The sequence below is a fragment of the Geotrypetes seraphini genome, chromosome 15 (genome assembly GCF_902459505.1).
Source record: "Geotrypetes seraphini chromosome 15, aGeoSer1.1, whole genome shotgun sequence".
Taxonomy (NCBI): domain Eukaryota; kingdom Metazoa; phylum Chordata; class Amphibia; order Gymnophiona; family Dermophiidae; genus Geotrypetes; species Geotrypetes seraphini.
The window spans coordinates 68,065,740-68,087,843 of NC_047098.1; the positions used below are offsets into that span (position 1 = coordinate 68,065,740).

The 22,104-nt window shown below is 44.2% G+C and overlaps 1 protein-coding gene across 3 annotated transcripts; it reads left to right on the top strand.

Moving 5' to 3' along the window:
* Positions 1 to 769: 769 nt before the first annotated feature.
* On the top strand, positions 770 to 20,335 carry VPS37D (VPS37D subunit of ESCRT-I). Of its 3 annotated transcripts, XM_033921504.1 has the most exons (5): positions 1,934 to 2,056; positions 6,043 to 6,512; positions 7,427 to 7,598; positions 10,888 to 10,970; positions 18,149 to 20,335. In XM_033921504.1, the coding sequence occupies exons 2-5, from the start codon at positions 6,432 to 6,434 to the stop codon at positions 18,611 to 18,613; spliced, it is 801 nt and encodes a 266-aa protein (XP_033777395.1). In that variant the 5' UTR covers positions 1,934 to 2,056; positions 6,043 to 6,431; the 3' UTR covers positions 18,614 to 20,335. The 3 variants fall into 3 exon arrangements, with proteins under 3 accessions (XP_033777396.1, XP_033777394.1, XP_033777395.1); XM_033921505.1 differs by lacking the exons at positions 1,934 to 2,056; positions 6,043 to 6,512 and adding an exon at positions 770 to 864; XM_033921503.1 differs by lacking the exon at positions 6,043 to 6,512 and having other exon boundaries at positions 1,589 to 2,056.
* The last annotated feature ends 1,769 nt before the right edge of the window (positions 20,336 to 22,104 follow it).

Genomic DNA, 22,104 nt, shown 5'->3' on the forward strand with positions numbered 1-22,104 from the left:
AGCTTCAGTATCAAACCTGCTTTGTTATGATATGAAAGGAAACATACAGGGCAGAAATAATTTAAATGCTCTGAATGTGATAAATATTTTGGTTACATAAGCAACCTGAGAAGTCATGAAAAAAATCTATAGTGGTGAGAAACTATTTCAATGTTCAGAGTGTGATAAGCATTTCAATAACAGATCTTATCTAAGGCTTCATTAAAGGTTCCACACTGGCGAGAAACCATTTAAATATTCTGAATGTGAAACATATTTTATTATGAAGGGCCACCTGTGACAGTACAAAATGACATACATGAGTGAGAAACCATTTAAATGTTCTGAATGTGACAAATGTTTTACTGGTATAGGCACCGACCCGATTCACAAAACCGCCCATCATGTGTTTTTACCCTCGATCGCCAATTATCCAATCCGGCCCACTCTCTCCTGCCATGCAGAACACCCCTGCACCAAAATATGGGAGGAGGGATGTCCACTCCATCCTGCCACTGGGAATCCCCTCCCTCACATATCTTTTTAAAAAGTTAGAAGCAGGAAGCCCACTGAGGCTCTTGCTTTGGGCCCACCAGTCCTAAATGACAGACCTTCCTCTTCCTGGTGCATCATGTGATGCACGGGGAGGAAACAAAGGCCCTGATTGGTTCAGTTGCCCAAGGGGAGGTGCCTAAGGCCTGATTGGATCAGAAGCCCAAGGTCCCACTGCTTGGGAGAGGCCTTAGGCATCTGAACCAATTATGGCATTTGGCCCCTCCCTGTGCATCACATTATGCACTGGGGAGGGGAAGGCTCATAATTTAGGACTGGTGGCCCGAAGCAGGAGCCTCAGAGCGGGCTTCCTGCTTCCAATCTTTGACAAAGGTATGGGGAGTGGTTCGGGCGGGGGAGGGGGGTTGTCCAGTGGCAGGAGGGAGTGGGCATCCATCCTGCCATTTTGGGGGGGTCTTTAGATGACTCCAAAAACTGAGCTAAATTCAAACTATCAGGGGACACAAGCTGGTCTATTCCTCCTTCTTTAGATATAACCTTGGAGCTCCTGGGGATGTAATATAAATTATCTGGCTGAAATCCAGGGGAAGGGAGGAGTTTGAAAAGCTGTTTCTTTGAACCAGGGGTGTCAAACTCAATCATATTAAGGGGCCAAAATACAGCCTAAGTTGCCCCAGACCCCACCTTCATAATAATGCTAATTATAACAACGTTTTTTCCATTCATTTTTCCTATGTACACACACCATATTATCTAAGAACATAAGAAGTTGCCTCCGCTGAGGCAGACCAGAGGTCCATCTTGCCCAGCGGCCCTTCAGGCTTATTGCCTGAACAGTGGTCCCTGACTAATTTTATAACTTACCTCTACTCCTATCTGTACCCCTCGACAACCCCCCCATTAAACGACCCAAAGCAGAAAAGGCTCAAAATTCAGTCACCAATTGGAAGATGAAGTCCTTTCCCCTACCTTCGTTGCCTCCCTCCAACGGCCGTCTTAGCTTCCGCTGTCATCCTCCTCCTCCTCACAGGGGCTCCTCGCGCGTTCTGCGCCTGAACCGGAAACCTTCTCCCTGACGTCCCAACGTCCGAGGGAACGCTTCCGGATGAGGCGCGGGACGCGCGAGGAGCCTCGCGCACGCTGGAGAGGGAGCCAGCCACGCGGCCCTTGCGTTTGACGCCTGTGCAACCTCTTAACATCCCCCTGCAGCCCTCCGCTCTTTCGCTCCCCGCCTTTGAATTGCACCAGCTCTGCCCATCTTTTCTTGCCTCAGGCACCCAAACTCCACCCCCTCCCACTCCTCCACTGAAGGATTCTAAACGCTTCTCGCTTGATCTCGTCGGGAGGGAGGGAGGGGGGATAAAGCGCCCTCTGGCGGCGGACGGCTGCTGGGGATCAGGAGCGGGTCCCAGCCGCGCGGTCGTTGCTCTCCAGCATGCTCCGGTCCCGCTGCTCTCCGCCGAGCGGAAATGCGGACGGCTGGGGCAACGTCGGCACCGGGCAGCTCCGCCAACTTCTGCACGACGAGCCCAAGCTGCGGCGCATCGTCCGGCTGAGCAAGAAGGTGAGGCGAGGCCGGGGGGGGGGGGGGGACCGTCTCCTGGGTTTTGGACACGCGCACAAGGAAGCACGTGCTCTGTGGGAACGTCTGTGTTGATTTGGGATGCAGCTGGTCAGTTTTGTTTTTTTGGGGGGGGTAGACTTTTATTTTGTCTAACTTTACAAACCTCTAGTGACCAAACTATTGCTTGCTGAATCTAAAGCTTAATTTATAACATTTGATTGAAGGAATCAAATAAGTATACAATAATAAGATATAAAGAGATATTTATTACAATTAAATTCACAATACTAATATTTATCATTCCTCCTAAATATATTTCTATATACCTAATCCATTCCTCCTTCCCTTTCCCTTTACAGAAAGAGTTTAAGGAGTTACCTACTTCTAATCACAGATGCAATATGTAGAAATTAAGTAACATTTATTTGAACGTACAAATAGTCTCCACTACATTTGTAGCCACGGGTCCATTTAATGTTATTTCACAAAATCCAGCAGAAGCCATATCTTGTTTGCAGTGGTATAGCGAGGATGAGAGGCGCCCCTGCCTTCCCCATACCTCTAGTTGAGGTGGAGAGGAAAATGGGGATAGAATTCAAAAAAAGTGTGGGATAAAAATAGAGGATCTCTAATTAGAAAACAAAGGATGTAAATTAAAGAACTAAGGCCGGTACTGGACAGACCTGCACTGTCTGTGTCCCATATATGGTGATTTGGTGTAGGATGGGCTGGGGTGGGCATCAATGGGAACTCCACTATTATGGAATATAAGGATGTTACAGGCCAGACTTTATGGTAGATATCTTGCAAACGATGGTATGGTTGGATAGGCTGCAGTGAGCTTGGACGGCAACTTCAGACAATACCAGACTTTACAGTCTACGGCCCAGAAATATCAAAGTAGAGACAAGTTAATCTAATCATGTCTTTTTTAATGGCAGACTAGATGGACCGTTCAGATCTTTATTTGCCATTGTTTACTATGTTACTATCTCTGCAGGGTCTGCGTTTTACCCAATCCCAACCACAAAAAGAAAAGAAATCAGCAAGTGTAGAAGTTAAATCACAGACCCCACCGAACTAAATGTGCATGGCCTTAAAAAGAAAGCGTCCATTGTGTGGGGTCCCCAGGGTTCCTTGTCCCTATCCTCCCTCCATCTGACTGCTCTTATTCCCTCTCCCTGTGCACCATTGCTCTTCTCCATTCCTGGCCCTATGGTCCTTCCTGCCTAGCATCTTTGTCTTTATCTCCCTGTATTCAGCTACTCTCCTCTCTCTTTCCTTCTTCCCCCACCCCAGAGCCAGCATCTCTCCCTCTTTCTCCCCTACCTCTCCCCTTCTCAAGGTCTGGTATTTTTCCTCTTCCTCCAATCTGGTCTTCCCCCTCTTCCAATCCCCACAGGGCTCAGGCCTCCCTTCCTCCTTTACTGCTGTTTTTCATACCTCTGTTCCTTTGTGGCAGCAGCAGTGATAAGGACAGGTTTCTTCAAAATGGCATCAAAACTTTTTCTCTACAGATACCGCCTACTCTAATGCAGCCTGTTCTAATCACTGCCATTGTCAGCAATGGAAGAGAGATATAGAGGCCTGCAGGGAGGGGGAAGGAAGGGAGAAGGAGAGGAAGAGATGCAGGAGCTGTGGGAAGGGGTTTGGAATGGGGGAGAAGAAATAGTAAATTTGGGGCAAAATTTACCAGTGGATCTTCTTTATGCCGGGGCCTGGGGCAGCTGCTTCTTTAGCCCACTATTGAGAAAGGAACATCAAGTGAGTAAAGGGGCAAATCTCATATAAAGTCCAGCTGAGTGTGCAAGAGCAATGGTGAAATGTGCCTGTAAAAAAATTAGGTTGTGAGTAAAAGTACATTTTTTTGAGCTTGCAGCCCTGCCCCAGAGCCTTGCAGTTACACACTCTCAAAGTTTAGATCAGCTTGGGCTGCAGCACATATGACAGGGAAAGAAAAGCCACTTCCTTCCCCAGTGTGACAAAAAAAAAATACTGTACCCTGCTTCGCTGCTGCTCTGAAGGGGGCTTTAGCTAGGTGAAGCAGTGGTGTTCAGTAATGACATGCAAGGACTGCAAACGTGTCATAGAAAGGCAATGGCTTGCATGCAAATGTATTATTATGACTATTTATCATTTCTATAGCACTGAAAGGTGTACTCGGCGCTGTACATTTTACTTGTAATAGACAATCCCTGATCTTAATGGTTACTGCAGCAGGCTGAAAAAACTCTTTATAGTTTATAAAACTTTCCTTTAACAGTTAAAAGGAAAGATATATACCTGTAAACTATAAAGTTTTACCTTATGCAAAATTGTCATTTCTTTAATAAGACATTAAACTATTTTTTCTGCGGCCCTCCAAGTACTCTATTTTTTTCTGCAGCCCTCACATTTAAAGTTTAATATCTTTTCTTTCTCAAAACTGACACATTTCAATCACTATATTGAAAATAAAATCATTTTCTCTACCTTTGTTGGCTAGTGACTTTATTTTTCTGTGCTTTTAACTATGTTTCCAGGGCCTTCTTGTCCTTTGACTGTTTTTCTCTCCGTCTTCACTTTCTGCCTTGCATCCATCTTTGGCATTAACTTAATATTCAATTTTTCTGCTTTCTTTTCAAAATCTACGATTCCATGTCTTACCTTCCCTTCCTGTCTCTCTCTCTCTTCTTCCGTCCTATTTCCATGGTCTGACATCTTTCCTTCCTTTCTTTCCCTCCCTCCCTCCTTCCTTCCTTTCCCCTGGTCTGGCATCTATCTCCTTCCCTCCCCCCATGCCCTGGCATCTCTTCCTCCCCCTCCATGATCTGGTATCTCCTTTCCTTCCCTCCCTCCCATGAACTTGGCATCTCTTGTTCCTCTTATCTCCCTTGTCTTCCTTCCCTCTCTTTCCCCAATTGGGTGCAGCAGCATTTCCCTCCCCCCTTTCATGTGCAGCAGAGGCATTTCTCTTCCCCCTTCCCTCCCTCTCCCTGTACAGCAGCAGCAGCATTTTCCTAGGGTCCCCCTTTCCTATGCAGCAGAAGCATTTCTCTTTCCCCTCCCCTTCTGTTCCCTTCCTTGTGGAGCAGCAGCGTGTCTGGCCGGCTCCCTTGCTCAATAAATTGTTCCGTTCAAAGCCGTGGGTGGCGGCTCCTTGCGAGATCCGCGCCTGCGTCAGAAGTCTCTGAAGCAGGAGTGGTGAAGCTTGAAGAATGGTTTGAAATTTGGCAGCTAAAATTTAATGCTAAGAAATGTAAGGCTGCTAAAACCCAAGCTCAGGGCTGCAAACGCCCAAGTGAATGGTACAGTTTAGGCAGGGTTCTCAAAGTCCCTCCTTGAGGGCCGCAATCCAGTCAGGTTTTCAGGATTTCCTCAATGAATATGCATCGAAAGCAGTGCATGCACATAGATCTCAAATGCATATTCATTGGGGAAATCCTGAAAACCCGACTGAATTGCAGCCCTCAAGGAGGGACTTTGAGACCCCTGGTTTAGGGGGTGAAGAACTTCTGTGCATGGCAGACGAGCAGGACTTGAGTGTGATTGTATGTGATGATCTTAAGGTGGCCAAACAGGTTGAAATGGTGACGGCAAAAGCTAGAAGGATGCTAGGGTGCAAAGGGAGAAGTATGGCTAGAAGGAAAAAGGAGGTATTGATGCCCCTGTATAAAGACTCTGGTGAGACCTCATTTAGAATATTGTGTACAATTCTGGAGGCCGCACCTTCAAAAAGATATAAAAAGGATGGAACTGGTCCAGAGGAAGGCTACTAAAATGGTGTGTGGTCTTTGTCATAAACCGTATGGGGACAGACTTAAAGATCTCAATCTGTATACTTTGAAGGAAAGGCAGGAGAGGGGAGATATGATAGAAACGTTTTACCTACGTAATGTAAATGAGTCGAGTCTCTAATTTGAAAGGAAGCTCTGGAATGAGAGGGCATAGGATGAAGTTAAGAGGTAATAGGCTCCGGAGTAATCTAATGAAATACTTTTTTACAGAAAGGGTGGTAGATGCGTGGAACAGTGTCCTGGAAGAAGTGGTGGAGACAGAGACTGTGTGATTTCAAGAAAGCCTGGGATAGGCCTGTGGGATAATGGTTACTGCAGATGGACAGACTGGATGGGCCATTTGGCCTTTATCTGTCATCATGTTTTGTTTCTATGACATGCAACTGGCGCCGGTTTTGGCGGTGCTGGCCAATACTGGTGCTGATTGCAGAATCTGGCCCTAAGTATACCCTGGAAACCGAAATTGTTTGTGGCCCTCAGGGATCGGTTCTGAATACCACCGGGGTAAAGGATACCCATAGTTATGAACTCATGAAGTGAGTGTAATCCAGCCCATGGATTTCCTACTCTGAAGAGAGGATTTGAAGGAAAGTCTGAAAATGTTGGCACGGAGATTGTTGACCAGATCCAGAACTCTGCACCTAAGAGTGAGAGGCCCTGCTAAATCACAGAGCTCCATGGCAAGATTTTGGTTATATACTTATTTACTGCTTTACTACTGCTATGTGTTAGCTTCTTGGCAAAAGGAAAAGATTATCTGAATGCCGAACCAAAGCAACTTTGGTTTTACTTATAGTTCTGTTGTTATGAAACTCGCTACCTGGCTGTATACTGAATATAGTAATTTACTAAATAACCATTTGTATTTTTATCTAAAACTTGTTGAACTTACTGAATTGTTTATGTTTTTGTGTTTAGAATTATGAATCTTTATTGTAAGCTGTTTATTGTAATCTTTATTGTGAGCTGTTTGATAGAAATTGTATATAAATATTCTGTTTGTTTATTTTTCTTGCTAGGCACAGATCCTCCCCTTCACTTCCTTCAAATAAAACATGCTGGCCGCTGCAGCTCTCCCTGACAGCTGAGCTGACAGGGGCAGGGAGAGCCCCGATCAGCTGAGCAACAGAACTCCACAAATAATATATTGCAGTAGTCTAAAAGTGCCAACAGTAGTAATTGAAATACCCTAGGTTCAAAATATGCTCTTCTAAGTTTCCACAGCAGTTTAAAGACTTCAATGTAACCACTTGTACATGTGATTCCAAAGTTTAAAAATTATCTAATATCACACCCAGAACTTTCAACTGTGCTTCCTGTTTGTTTGTTTAACAGCATCCAGGACTAGGGAATCATCTGGGCAAGTCTTGCCAAGTTTAAGTTTGAAATCCATCCCTATGCTATATGCCCATCCCAGTGTACTTAACTCAAGCTCAATACTATCTTCAGGATAACTTAACTCTTCACACTGATTATGCATACAATAAGCTTTTTCACTCGTTATCCACATGCAACACCACTTAAAGTTCAAGAATTTCCACATTGCTGGTGTATTGCTTTACTATTTTGGATCTAATACTTTCTGTTTCCTTAGGTTCAGAGCTTACAGTCTGAGCAGGAGAAGTATTTGATGGCAAACTATACGATGGCAAAGAAGAATCTCTCTCTAAAGCCCTGGCTGGAAAATGGCAAAGCCAGCCTGGCTTCAAAATACCAGCAGCTGCAGGAGATGAAGACAACATACCAAGAGAAGCAGAGAAAGCTTGGTAAGTGCCAGGAGTTTGAATTCAAGCTCAGTGAATGTATATCAAGGAAAGCACAGTAAATTTGAGTAAGAATGCCAATTCAGTTTAAGCTCAGAGAGTGAATGCTAGTGGAAATGAGACTGGCTATGAGTGAGTGCAAGCACGTTTGTGTGTTGTTCTTGGCTGAAAGACCCAGGGGTATATATTCATTCAGTGACAGTGAACAAATTTTTAACACTGACTGCTGTGGCCAGAATTAACCCCTGATATTCAGCCAAGACTACCACAAGACATTTTTATATTAGCCCCAGCTGAATGGTGGCCAGGACCTATACGATAAATGCTCCCCTGATTCCAGTCCCTCTTCCTGCTCTTGGAACAAGTTAAAGCTCCCTCACCAATCCTCCCTCCTGCTTCCCAACATAAGAATAGCCTTACTAGGTCAGACCAAGGTCCTTCAAGCCCAGTAGCCTGTTCTCACGGTGGCCAATCGAGATCACTAGTACCTGGCAAAAACCCAAAGAGTAGCAATATTCCATGCTACCGATCCAGGGCAAGCAGTGGCTTCCCCTATGTCTGTCTCAATAGTAGACTGTGGTCTTTTCCTCCAGGAACTTGTCCAAACCTATTTTAAAACCAGCTACATTAACTGCTCTTACCACATCTGGCATATTCTTTGAATGAAAAAATATTTCCTCCTATTAGTTTTAAAAGTATTTCTCTGTAACTTTGAATGTCCCCAAGTCTTTGTCATTTTTTGATAGAGTAAAAAATTGATCCACTTGTACCAGTTTTACACCACTCAGGATTCAATCGTATCTCCCCTCAGCTGTTTCTTTCCATGCTAAAGAGCCCCTTTATCATCTTGGTTGCTCTTTTTTTGAACTTTCTCTAGTTCCGCTATATCTTTTTTGAGATAAAGTAACAAGAATTGAACACAGTACTCAAAATGAAGTTGCACTGTGGAGCGATACAAAGGCATTATAACATTCCTAGTATTGTTAACCATCCCTTTTTAAATAATTCCTAGCATCTTGTTTGCTTTATCGACTGCCACCACACATCGGGTAGAAGGTTTCAGCGTATTATCTACGATGACACCCAGATTTTTTTCTTTGACACTGACCCCCCAAGGTGGACCCTAGCATCTGGTAACTATGATTTGGGTTATTCTTCCCAATGTGCATCACTTTGCATTTATCCACATTAATTTTCAAGATGCTGCTCCCCAGGTCTATAGGAACTCATCCTCCTACTGGCCTACCTAAAGTCCCTATTGGTCCAATGGGGGCAAGAGTGAACCCCATTCACTGCTTCCCCTAGCAACTACATTCATGAAAATGGCTGCTGCACCCTCTAACAGGTCTGATCCGGAGATGGCAGTTCTTATGTTCTTATGTTCTAACTTCATGCTCATAGATAGGCTCTGCACTTTTCTCTTGGGGAGGAACAGGTGATGAATGAATATGAGGGGACTTGCATGAGGAAGGAGCAGAAAAGAAGTAAATGGTGTACCAAGGTAGTGGGGGGGGGGGCATACAAGGTGAGTTAAAAATTTTTTATTAAAAAACTTTTCCCCTCCTAAACATAGGGCTAGGGAAGTGAGAGCAGGTAGAGCTCATGGGTGGGCCAGGTTTTCTGTGTGTGTGGGGGGACCCGTGCGTCTTCCAGTGGCAATAGTGGGGGCAGGTCTACGTTTTCAATTTCAGTTCTAGCTGAAACCAAGCTGTAAATTTCACCTGCAGATTTGGTTTTGTTCAATAATGGGGCTGATTTTTGTATAGTAGTGGCCTAGAATCACACACCAGCGTCCTATACAGAATTGTGTCTGCCCTAATGGACAGATGCCTAACCCCCACCTAAAGCACTGTAGCAGTATTTTGCTGGTCTACATTTCAGACTTCTTGTTGCAGCCCTAGGGAGTCACCTAGGGCAGTGTTTCTCAACTTCTTCAAGCCAAGTACCCCCTAAGTCTAACAAATACCAACCGAGTAACCCCGCCCAAGTTCTCCCACCCCTTCTACTGCCATAGCCAACCGATTCCAAAGATACGGTCCAATGTAACACAAAGCTCTGTTTTTAGTAGTAATCAATTATTATCTAACCTGAAAAGGTCGCAAAAGATCATGTCCTGGGCTCCTCTTGATGAGTTTGTGGCCAGAGTTCAAAATTGCATAAAATCATCTTTTGACTTTGAGCAGGGAGATGCAGGGAAGAAAATTAAGACATTGGGGGTGGAGATGAAAAATGTGGGAAATGGTGAGGGGACAGGGATGAAAATGTAAGAACAGTGAGGGGATGAGGATGAATCTTAGTCCCCAAGTCACCCTCTCCCTTGCAGTTAAGCACACCTTGCACTCTTAAGGGTGCTACATGCTATTTTCTAATAAAGCACATAACAATTCTGTGATGGAGATACCCTTCGTAGCTTCCTCTGCATGTACAGCACAGCTCTGCTTGATATGTATTTATTTAAATTTAGCTTTTCAGTAGTAACTCAGGCAAATTACATTCAGATACAGTAGAACATAAAGAGTTGCCATACTGGGTCAGACCAAAGGATCATCAAGTCTAATATTCTGTTTTCAACAGTGGCCAACCCAGGTCACAAATATCTGGTAGAAACCTAAAGACTAGCAACATTCCAGAGCTGAGATTGTGATGTCATAATGCCTCATTCCACCAATGCCCAAGAGCCAACCTCATTGGTGATGTCACAATGGCTTGATTGTCCTGTATTTGGCTCACATAAGAGCTTTCATACCGGGTCAGACCAAAGGATCATCAAGCCTAGTATTCTGTTTCCAACAGTGGCCAACTCAGGTCCCAAGTACCTGCAAGATCGCAGAGGACATGCAGTCTAAGTTCTGTACCAAAGGCAATGGAAGGTTCAATGATTTACCAGGATCAAGGGAGGGGGGATATCAGAAGAATTTAAACCCTGATTTCCCTGGTTCTCAGGCTGCTTCTGAAAGCACTGGGAAATCTGGAAATGTAAATGCAGAGTGCCTGTTGCTTCTAGATCTGGAAGCCCCAGGGAGGCAGAGCCTTTCACTTCTGACTTTATGAAGTAGCACCAGTTACATTTCAGCACAGATTTTGTGGGCAAGGACCCTGAACATTCCTCTGGTTGAGGTTTCTCTTGAGCAAGATGAAGATGCCTTGTAATTCAGAGGAATTGTGTACTGCAGGAATTTTGAGAATGTCCCTTGGCTTCAGGGACCTGATGTATCTAGCACGGAACAAAAGAAAAGCTTTCAGCAAGGCTAAAACATGTTCCTGACCTGCCTATTTCTTACCTCCTTTTCAGAGATACATTTGCAGAAGTGGAATCTTCAGGCTGCCGTAACCCACGTTGAGACTGAGCTGAATGGAGCAGAGGCAGAGTCAGAAGTGAGTCTGTGAACTCTCGGGCCAATATTCAACACAATTGAACCAGCGTCTGTTTGGGGCATTTAAACAGTTAGGCCCTGATTCTCCAAAAGTGCATCCCGATTTTAGGCAGCTGTAGACGTCCTACAGCTGTCTAATCAGCCAATCGGGATGCACGTTTTTTTAAAAAAAATGCTCCCCAGGCAGGCCGCCCGGGAGAGGCGTCCTATTCAGAATCGGCCTATACTAAACGCCGATTCTGTAACCGGCGTCTTTAGAGAATCGGGTTAAATTAGACGCGGCCGCTATACTTATGGCAGCAAGGGATCTCCCTGCTGCAATATGTATAGCGGCCGCGGTTGTTGCGGCCACCTGTCCCATCACCGACAGGAGAATGCCTAACTCCTCCTGTCGGAACCCCGGACCCCCCTCCCCCCCAAACTCGTAATCGCCGACAGGAGGATGCCCAACTCCTCCTGTCGGAACTCCAGAACCCCCTCCCCCCCCAAACTCGTAATCGCCGACAGGAGGATGCCCAACTCCTCCTGTCGGAACCCCCTCCCCCCCAAACTCGTAATCGCCGACAGGAGGATGCCCAACTCTTCTTGCCGGAAAGCCCAACGACCCCCACCCCAACTAATCTCCCTCCCCCAACTAACCTTTCAATGTTGGTCAGCTGGACGGGTCTGCCTCGTGGAAATGAGACGGCACGCCCCTTCCCGGCCCATCCCCACTAAATCTAAGGCCTGATTGGCCCAGGCTAGGCACCTTGGCCAATCAGGCCTTAGGATTAGTGGGGATGGGCGGACCCGCTATGCCTAAGGCCTGATTGGTCCAGACCCGTCCAGCTGACGAACATTGAAAGGTTAGTTGGGGGAGGGAGATTAGTTGGGGCGGGGGGTCGTTGGGCTTTCCGGCAGGAGGAGTTGGGCATCCTCCTGTCGGCGATTATGAGTTTGGGGGGGGGGGGGGGTTCCGGGGTTCCGACAGGAGGAGTTGGGCATCCTCCTGTCGGCGATTACGAGTTTGGGGGGGAGGGGGTTCCGACAGGAGGAGTTAGGCATCCTCCTGTCGGTGATGGGACAGGCGGCCGCGGCCGCTATACTTTATTGCAGCAGGGAGATCCCTTGCCGCGATCAGTATAGCGGCCGCATATACTTACAATGTAGACCAGCATTTTGCTGGCCTACATTTTAAGCGTCTCTTCCTCTACTAGGGAGACGCGTAGGGCCGCCTAAGTTTGCTTAAGGCCTGTAGGCGAGCTTAGGCATCTTGCGGGTCTCCCTAGGCTCCCGGAGGCGCCTTCAGGCCTGCCTGGGGAGCATTTTTTTTTAAAAAACGTGCATCCCGATTGGCTGATTAGACAGCTGTAGGACGTCTATAGCTGCCTAAAATCGGGACGCACTTTTGGAGAATCAGGGCCTAAGTGTTGAGAATCTTCCCCTTAGTGCCACTGAAAATAACAGAGAAAATTTTGTGCCTACTACTGTAGACTCAGGCCTGCCAAAAATTAGAGGTCTTACACTACTGTTTAATGCTGGTTTTTGGATAAATGGTACGGTGAGGATCTTTGAAATCTTGATTTTAAGATGTAATTATTCATTTGTAATTCAAGATATTTGCATAAGTCTTGTATGTTACTTTTGTAATGCCACTTAGGAATAGGCGGTTGATACATATTTTCTTTATTCATTTTATAACTTACATCAAGTGTACAGTAAATATCAAACAATTATAGCACAACATCACTTGAAAATCTACAATATCATACAACAAGAAGATTTAACCCCCACCCCCTCCCAAATTCATAAACAACTAAAATATACCACATGAAAATAATATCTTATGTCATTCATAAATATATTATTAGTGGAAAACCAAGAATCCCCCTCCCCGCCCCAAATCCACATGAGTATTAAAATTGGGAAAAGTGTAACTTATTCATTATAATAATTTAATAATGGCCCCCACACCTCCTTAAATTTATTATAGTAACCTTTCTGAACTGCCAACGCTTTTTCCATTTTATACACATGACAAACTGAATTCCACCAGAAACAATAATTCAGTCTTTTACAATCCTTCCAATTATATGTTATTTGTTGGATGGCAACTCCTGTCAATATCATCAAAAGCTTGTTATTATTAGCAGATATTTGACATTTAGTTCTCATAGACATGCCAAATAAAATTGTGTCATATGACAATGCGTCTATGAGGCAAACATGGTTTTTTACATTTTTTTAAATAAATAAGAAACCAGAGAAGGAATGAGAACTGTGGTTTTTGCAACCCAAATGCATGACTCTGCATTTCTTAGCATTGAATCTTAGTTGCCAAATTCTGGATTCTTCTTCAAACTTTGCTAGGTCCTTTCTCATGTGGTTTAGCATTGTCTACCCTATTACAGGCAAACCTTACCAGACAGCCCTTTAGCAATGTCACTTACAAAAATGTTAGAAAGCACAAGTTCAAGAACTGGACCTTGTGGCACACCACTGTTAACATCCCTTTCCTCAGAGTGATCTCCATTGACCACTACTCTCACCTTCCACTCAACCAGTTCCTAACCCAGTCTGTCACTTTGGGCATTCAGTTTCAAAGGCTTGACTAAAATCTAAATACACTGCATCTAGCACTCTCCTATCCAACTCTCTGGTCACCCAGTAAAAGAAATTGATCAGGTGACAAGGCTGCTTCTAGTGAAACCAGGTTGGCTTGATCCCTGTAATCCAGGGATCTCAAAGTCCCTCCTCGAGGGCCGCAATCCAGTCGGGTTTTCAGGATTTCCCCCATGAATATGCATGAGCTCTATGTGCATGCACTGCTTTCAATGCATATTCATGGGGGAAATCCTGAAAACCCGACTGGATTGCGGCCCTCAAGGAGGGACTTTGAGACCCCTGATGTAAACCGTTCCGAGCCCCCTTGGGAGAACGGTATAGAAAATTGAATGAAAGAAAGAAAAGTGGTACTGGGGACACAGAAAAACATTGAAGCGCAATGTAGAACTAACATGCTGTATGCAACAAGCAGCTTTCAGTAATAGGCATTCTCACTGAGAGCATACTCCCTAAAGCAGGGGTGTCAAAGTCCCTCCTCGAGGGCCGCAATCCAGTCGGGTTTTCAGGATTTCTCCAATGAATATGCGTGAGATCTGTTAGCATACAATGAAAGCAGTGCATGCAAATAGATCTCATGCATATTCATGGGGGAAATCCTAACAACCCGATTGGATTGAGGCCCTCAAGGAGGGACTTTGAGATCCCTGCTGTAATCCATTGGATTTAAAACTTTGTGGTTGGTTTTCAAGATCCTCAAACAAAATGGGCCATAATACTTAATAAGTTAGTCTTTTACACATCATTGAGACCTCTAAGGTCCTCTCAAGGAGCATCGTTATATCTACTCTCATCAAAAGAAATTCTGTGAAGTGATTCCCTCCAACAAGCATCCTCAGGAGTAGTTCCCATGCTCTGGAACGTCTTCCCAAGACTACCTTTACTTCAGGAGGCAGGTTAAAACCTGACTTTTCTCCCAAGCCCTTAATACATATGCAGCCTAATTCTGTTTATGGTGCTAAAAATTGCATGTGGAAATTTGCCAATGTGTCGAATTTCCACGTGCAGTTTAGTTGAATAACAAGCAATTATTGATGCTAATTGGCATTAATTAAAATTTTATGCATTGGGATGTGTGTGTAAAATTTACATTATGGGAGGGGCTTGGGCAGATTGGGGGCATTCCTGCTGTAATTAGATCAGGTCCTTTGATCTTGTTTAATTGTACAAAGAACTTGACTTGAGCTTAGCCATCCATCTGTTTATCCCAGCTTACAGAGAATGATATGCGAGTTCTGTCCTTATAAGTGTTTGAGGCTTGTGCAGTGCTTGGAGGGATGGGACAGAACTCACGAGGATGGGGATGGACAAATTTGCCCCGTCCCCATGGGATCTATTTTCATCCCCGTCCTGTCCCTGCCCAACACCAACTTGTGAGAATATGCTGCCTGCTTGTCCTGGGATAATATACAATTATCTTTTAATATGAGACTGGACAATAATTACAACAAAAACAGTCTATGACCTACGGCAGGAGGAGTTTTAATGGAGCACAATACATTAAAGGAGCTCACGACACCACCCAACGCTCTCTCCCATGCCTGCTGAGACTAGAATAATCTGTTGGCCCCTGAAAGGCCTGCAAGGATTTATGCAAACTGGAAATTGCCAATCGATCATTCTTTTCCACAGAAAACAACTGCCTCAGTTTATTCCCTATTTTGATAATCCTAAAGCTTTGACATAGTGGGTAAGAGTGGATAGTGTAGCTGGTTTTAAGAAAGATTTGGACAATTTCCTGGAGGAAAAGTCCATCGTCTATTATTGAGAAAGAAATGGGGGAAGCCACTGCTTGCCCTGGATCGGTAGCATTGAATGTTGCTACTCCTTGGGTTTTGGCCACCATGAGGATGGACCATTGGTCTGACCCAGTATGGCCATTCCTATGTTCTTATGAGTTACTAGAAAGCTAAGTTTTATGTTAAATTGTAGTTGCCATTCACCACCTTGGGTGGTTAATAAATCCTAATAAATAAATAAAATATCTTTCTATTTTACGCAGTACAGGAGGAAATGTATTTCTGTTTCTATTTCTCCTGTATCAAGAATCTGACTTCTTGGGGTTTTTGGTTTAGTCTTTGGGGGGGAAGGGTTTCCAGTTTCTGTTTCTAACTTATGTGGTCCTCAGGCTCCTGTGTTCTGCACGTATAAACAAGGGCAGGGATTCTAGATGGTAGATTTCTTTTTTCCTTGTTCTGGATATTGGGAGGTCCGTCTGTTCTCCAGGACCTGGTGTAATATTTTCCGAGATCAGATCATACCAGATTTGCTATTTAGGTTCTGAGTATCTTATCATAGTTTCTGGTAGTGCAGGAAGTTTGTGGTTTTACTGATGTGAAACTAGAAGAGATAATTTTTGTATAAGTTGCAAAGCAAACCTTAGCTGTGTTCTGCACCATCTGTTGGGAGTTTCCAGAGCCCCAGAATGTGACGTGCAGGGTTTATACTGGAGATCTATCTGGTCCCTATAGACAAAAATTTCAAGTTCTTTTGTGTGTTTGGGCTTCATGGGCTAGGCCTGAATGTTGTCACTGATGCAGTTGAGAGTAGGCAAGAAGAGTGCAGGAGAGACGGGGTGGGTGACAGTTTTTGGATTTTGCACAGGACACTGCTTCTAGCTGGGAGACATCTTGTACTGCTAGAGGCACCAATGCTGACACTCTCCAGCAGTACAAGGACAAGGGAAGTAGAGAATGACAAATTTGTCCCCGTCCCCACAGGAACTCAATTTCCCTGTTCCATCCCCATGAGTTTTGTCGCTGTCCCTGTCCCATTCTTGTAAGCTCTACCTTAACCGCACAAGCCTCAAACACTTATGATTTTAAAGTATTTGAGGCTTGTGCAAATGAGGACAGAGCTTGCAGGAATAGGGCAGGGACAGGAAAAGAACTTGCCAGGATGGGAAAATGAGTTCCTGAGGACGGGGAAAAATTTGTCCCCGTGTCATTCTCTAAAGGGACGGAAGAGAGGGGGGTTCCTGCAAGCACAGCCCTTTAGTGCTGACTCTGTGCAGTAATAGACTCAAATAAAGCACTGGTCTTTGACCTAAGGGCTGCCATGTGAGTGGACTGCTGGGCACAATGGACCACTGGTCTGACCCAGCAGTGGCAATTCTTCTGCTCTTAATAGTGGGGGATGTGGACAGGACTAACTCTGGAGCAATACTGGGCAAGTGGAAGGAGGATTGTTACACTACTTCAGGTGCTGACATTGTGAAGCAGTACTGGGGAAGGAAGGGGGCCGCAGGCGCTGTCCTTCCAGTGCTGACACTATGAGTCAGAGTCGTTGGAGAGCATGAGTTTTTAAAATCCATTTCTACTGTTCCATAGTGACGTAGTAAACGATGTCTGCCCATTAGTTATACCCATTATAAATTCATGATTAAATTAACCTGTCTTTTTTCTTTTTAATTTTTGGGCCACAGACCGTAAAGTCCACCTGAAGCCAAAAAAGTGTAGATGATGCCTTCAACACAAGCTTGCGAGTAGAGGAGCACAACCCATTGCCGTTTGCACTAGAAGCTAAGCTTACTGTGAAATTCATCTGCACACGTGCCAAGCATGTTTTTCCCCCTTGATTTTGATTTTACAGCGTGCATATAATTTGAAGCACTGGAGGGCTGTTTCTGCACTGTTCCCTTCAGCACCAGAACTTTGGGCATTGGGGGGAGGGGCGGAGCCATACTCAGTCTTTGCATGTGACCCGCTCCGTCTAAACCACCAAAGACTTGACAGATGCTTGCAGTGCTCTTATTTATCCCACATTATCTATACAATCTTTAAAACAATTTTTATTGATGACTAATGCAGTGCAACCAACCAAAGTTCAACAACACAATAAGTCAGATACAGGTATAAAGAAAAACCAATCAGCAAGTCATCAAGTTTTTCAAGAACCCCCCCCACCACCACTACCACCAAACAACCCCCTCCCTCACCTCCCGCGCTCAAAAGTATACTATCTGCAAACCTCAACCCCCCACCCCTTACCTGCAAAACTAAACTTCCCCAACTGGGCATTTGGAGGCAAGATATGTACATATGGAGTCCAAGGGCCCCTTTTACAAAGCCGTGGTAGCAATTCTGCCGCAGTAAATGCATGAAGGCTATTCAATTCCTCTGGGCTTCAGTGCATTCACTGCAGCAGCTCCTTTACTGCCAAGCAACTGTAGGTTTTGTGGCACTGCCTTAAAGGCAGACAGGCAGCTGTGAAGGGAAAAAACCCCAAAACATTACATAACAATACATCACACTGAAAAGTCAATTATAAAAGCAAAAGATAAGAGACATATAGGAGGGAAAGGGGGTGAAAAATACAGTATTCAAAAAAAGAAACCAAAGGCCTGACACATTGCAAAGGGGTAAGAGTAATGAATTGCACTATCTACCGGAGGGAATTTCTTAAGAGGTCATGGCATCCTTAAACAGAAAAGACTTCTTGCATCTTTTTTGCAGATACGTGGAAACTGTTTTGGGAGGCTTTGCCCAAAGCCTTAGTATTTCCTCCTCTTCTATTTTCTCTTAATATGTAAGTCTTGCATTATGTCTCAGTGTTTCTTCCGCTCTTGTCTTTTCACAGGCTCAAGTGGAGAGGTTTCTAGAAGGTACTGTTTCTCTCAATAGCTTCCTGGAGACATTTCAAAGTAGCCGAAAAGTTGTGCACCTGAGAAAATGCCAGCTGGAGAAACTGCAGGAAGCCTTTCTAAGGGACCGGAGAATCCAACATCCACTTCAAGCAAGACTGAATATGACACGTGTGTGCAGGGCACCAGTTAGTCAGCACTTAGCAGCACCTAGGGCCTACAGATTAACACCAGCATTTCTCATCCCTTCTGAGAATGTGGCTCCTTTCCCTTTACTCTCAGCACCTCCATACAGAATTCTCCCTCCCTTGGGAACCCAAGCAGACCAGTACCAGGTTTCTCAGCCACGTACTCGGTCTTTAAACCTTCCACACCGCCTGGTGGCGTATATCCCACTCTTGAGCCCCAAACCTTACAAGTCCAACTATGCAGACAAACGGTATCAGCTACCACATCAATAACTGGTTGTCGAGAGGGTACGCTGATGGACAGTGGCTCCCTTTAAAAATACTGATGGAGCAAGCTAGCCTTTTAGAGACAGAATCCTCCAGTGTCCAAATTAAACTATGCTAAAGACAGACACCCAGTCAAACCTGGTCTCTTCAGAGTCAGGGACTTCTGCACTAGATGGATACCTAAGTTTATGAGTTGTGGATTTATGGTTGTGGGCATGGACAGTCTGAAGATTGTCCACTGGTGATTTTCAGTAGTTTACAGCTCACACATGAATACCACCTGCTGTTTCAAGTCCCTATGAAGAGGATCCATGTAGCACTTAGGACCAAAATCAGAAATGTTCAGAAAAATTTCAGTAATAACTAAGTGACTTGCACTTATAAGAATTGAACCTATTCATTTAGAATATTCAGAAATGAATCTCTCTGATAATTAAGCCAATGGCGATCAGTGGTTTTTTTAAGCGCTGATCGCCACCAACTAAATTATGCTTTGATATTTAATGCTGGACTGTGTCCAGGCACTGACACCGGCACTGAATATTGGGGCATAACTGGCCTCCTGGAGCTCATGCAGGCTCAGCCAATATTCAGCTGGGCCCACATAAGAATTACAAAGGCCCTTGCTGAATATCGGGCTGGGGACCCCATAAGTATTTTTTTTTTAACCACACTCCCTCCCGTCCCTGGACCTATCTACATGCAGGGACAGAGGCGCAATGCCCTCGTGGCAGTCTTTCAGAATGGCTGCTGCAATCTCATGGTACTATAGGAAGTGCCACAAGAACAGCCATTTTGAAAGGCTGCTGTGAGGGGGCTGTGCTCCTACTTCCGAAGACCTCTGCTGGACCACTAGGTATGTAGGTAGGCCCAGGGGGGGGCATACCTACACTTTGGGTGGGTTAGTGGGAGTTGTTATAGATGGGGGGGGGGCAAGGGGACATGGTCTGGAGGGTTTTTTTATTTTAAAAAAAATATGATGCAGATGCTGGCCCCCACAAAGCGAAGTGACCAGATTTAGGACAGCCATCCCTGACCTGCCCACTTTTTAGTTGAGCAATTTGAGGGGGAAATTCAATGGCACTCTCTGGTTAAATGCTTCTGAGGCGGCTGGAAGCAATTTAAATGGGCAGGAGAGCTTCCTACCCACTTAAATTGCTCTGAATGTCAGACCCAGAGTGAATGAATAAAAACAAAAAATTATAAGATGTAATATATGAGATAATAAATATATAGAAATAAATCAAAAGAAAAGGTGGTAAACTTTTCTATTGGACTAAGGTCATACAATTTTTGACAGGTTATTGAAGGCAGAACCTTCTTCGGATTAGGTTTGATCAAGAGATTTAACAATTTAACAAAAAAATAAGGCAGATTGAATGGATGGGGAAGCATACTGTTTTTAAAGAGATGTTCTTTTATTTTTTCAAGTTCTTTATTCATTTTTCCATCTTACATCAAGTACACAATAATATATCAGTTAAAACTTAAATACATCACTTGAATTTTCTTATAATAACATCATAAATACATAAATTTATACCCCCCCACCCTACCTTCAAATATTTTAATCAAAAAAATCATATAAATATTATATATTGGGAAGAGATGTGTTCTTCAATGTCAAGTTTATTTTTTATGGTTGAGGTACAAATAGTTCTCTCTGCACTGTTCTGTATCTTTCTTGAAAACATTACATTAAAAAAGTGCTTTTATGTTTGGATTTGATTCTCAGGTTGCTAATTTCATTCATTAAACTCCAGACCTTTTGTGCTGGCTCCTCTCCTTTACTGACTAAGCATTTTGGCCGGATTTTCAAATTGGCGCTGATTTTTTTGGGCACCGGTAGGCACTCAAACTCAATTAAAAATTCTGTTCAAATGACGTTTTAACTGAGTTTCAAGGCACCTAAAAATCGACACCAGAATCGCGCCTACATAGGCACTTTAGGCCATCTAATTCCACTATGGGTGTGGCTAATGCCAGAAGAGGCTGTAGGTGGCCTAAAGTGCCTCTATGGGCTATGGAATGCAATGAAGGGTTCACTGAGGTTGTGTTCTGAATGTAGATCCTTTAAAAAATTGTTAAAAACCCATCTATTTGTTAGAGCTTTTTATAAGTAAGATATCGGTAGTTCTTTCATAAGGACCATAGTTGATCTGGGGCACTGATATTTTATGATTTTCAATTGTGCATAGATGTTTGAATTTGTACATTTTTAAGTGTCTTTTTACCTTATGTATGTGAACTTGTAATCCGCCTAGTTGATAGGCGAACTAGAAAATTTTAAAATAAATAATAGGCGCGATTCACAGCAAAGAGGCACCAGAAATGTGGACCTGAAAGAAACCTGGCGTTCCTATCGGGTGCCTAACTTTCACAGAGGTGCGATTTTCTATATGGCGCCATCGTGTGATTGACACACGATCAGCAGCTGCTGATATCATCGATGCCTTATAGAGAATCTGGACCTATGTTGTAGAGATTGGCTAGGCAGACCTCCTTGCCAGTACTACTAACCTTTCAAAATCACCCTTCCTACCTGGAGTGTCAGCTTAGACATATAATAAAACGAAAAATAAGAGGTTGATATTCACAATGATTTAGCCAGCCAGGAGACTGAACTCTGAGGATTTTCTTTGAGATCAGACTCCACATGTGACCCTTGGGAGGAACTCTCAGTAAGCCTGTCCGAAGAGAGAGGCTGTAGAAGCTCAGCATTAACCAGTGAACTACGTACTGTATATAATTTGCTTGAGGAGAGAGCTGTTGACTGAAAGGTTTCTTTGGATCTCTTTAGGACCTTTTTGAGACTTTGGGAGAGAGGCCTGGAAAACTGTTAAGTCAGGCCATACACTCTAAAATTCATGGGGGTGTTAATCCTGTCACCCTAACTGAGGAGAGACCTCTGGCTGGTTTCAGACTGAATTCTGAGGACTTTCTTAGAAATTAGACTGCACAGCTGACCCTTGAGGCTAATTCCCTCCTGTCCACCCCAAGGTGGAGCTTTTTTGGGCTATTCAGCCAACTGGGAACAGGGCATTGCTTTGGTAGGATTTTTCTGCTCTTTATTCTTCCTGGGAAACATCGTGTCACTAAAGCTGCTGCTCAGGTTATAGCTTCTGTCTCAGTGCAGACAGAAAATGTTACCCAAGCAGAGGGAGTGGTTCAATGGGGCTGTCTTCAGTTTGAATCCCTCATGAAGGAAGTAAAGAAACTAAAATGTGTCTTTAATGTGCTCCCTACACAGCTTCCATCCGGTTTAGTGTGCATATATTTTAGCGGCAGATTATTAAAACGGCTTAGCGTGGGTCTTTTCCAAGTTTTTCAGCAATCTCCAATACTGCCTTGCAAATGTGGTACAGCATTGTGAATGATGGCAGATAAAGACCTGAACAGTCCATCCAGTCTGCCCCATTAGTTATTCTCATTAAAAATACATGATTAAATTAATTTGTCTCTTCTTTGATATTTCTGGACCATAGACTAAAGTCCAC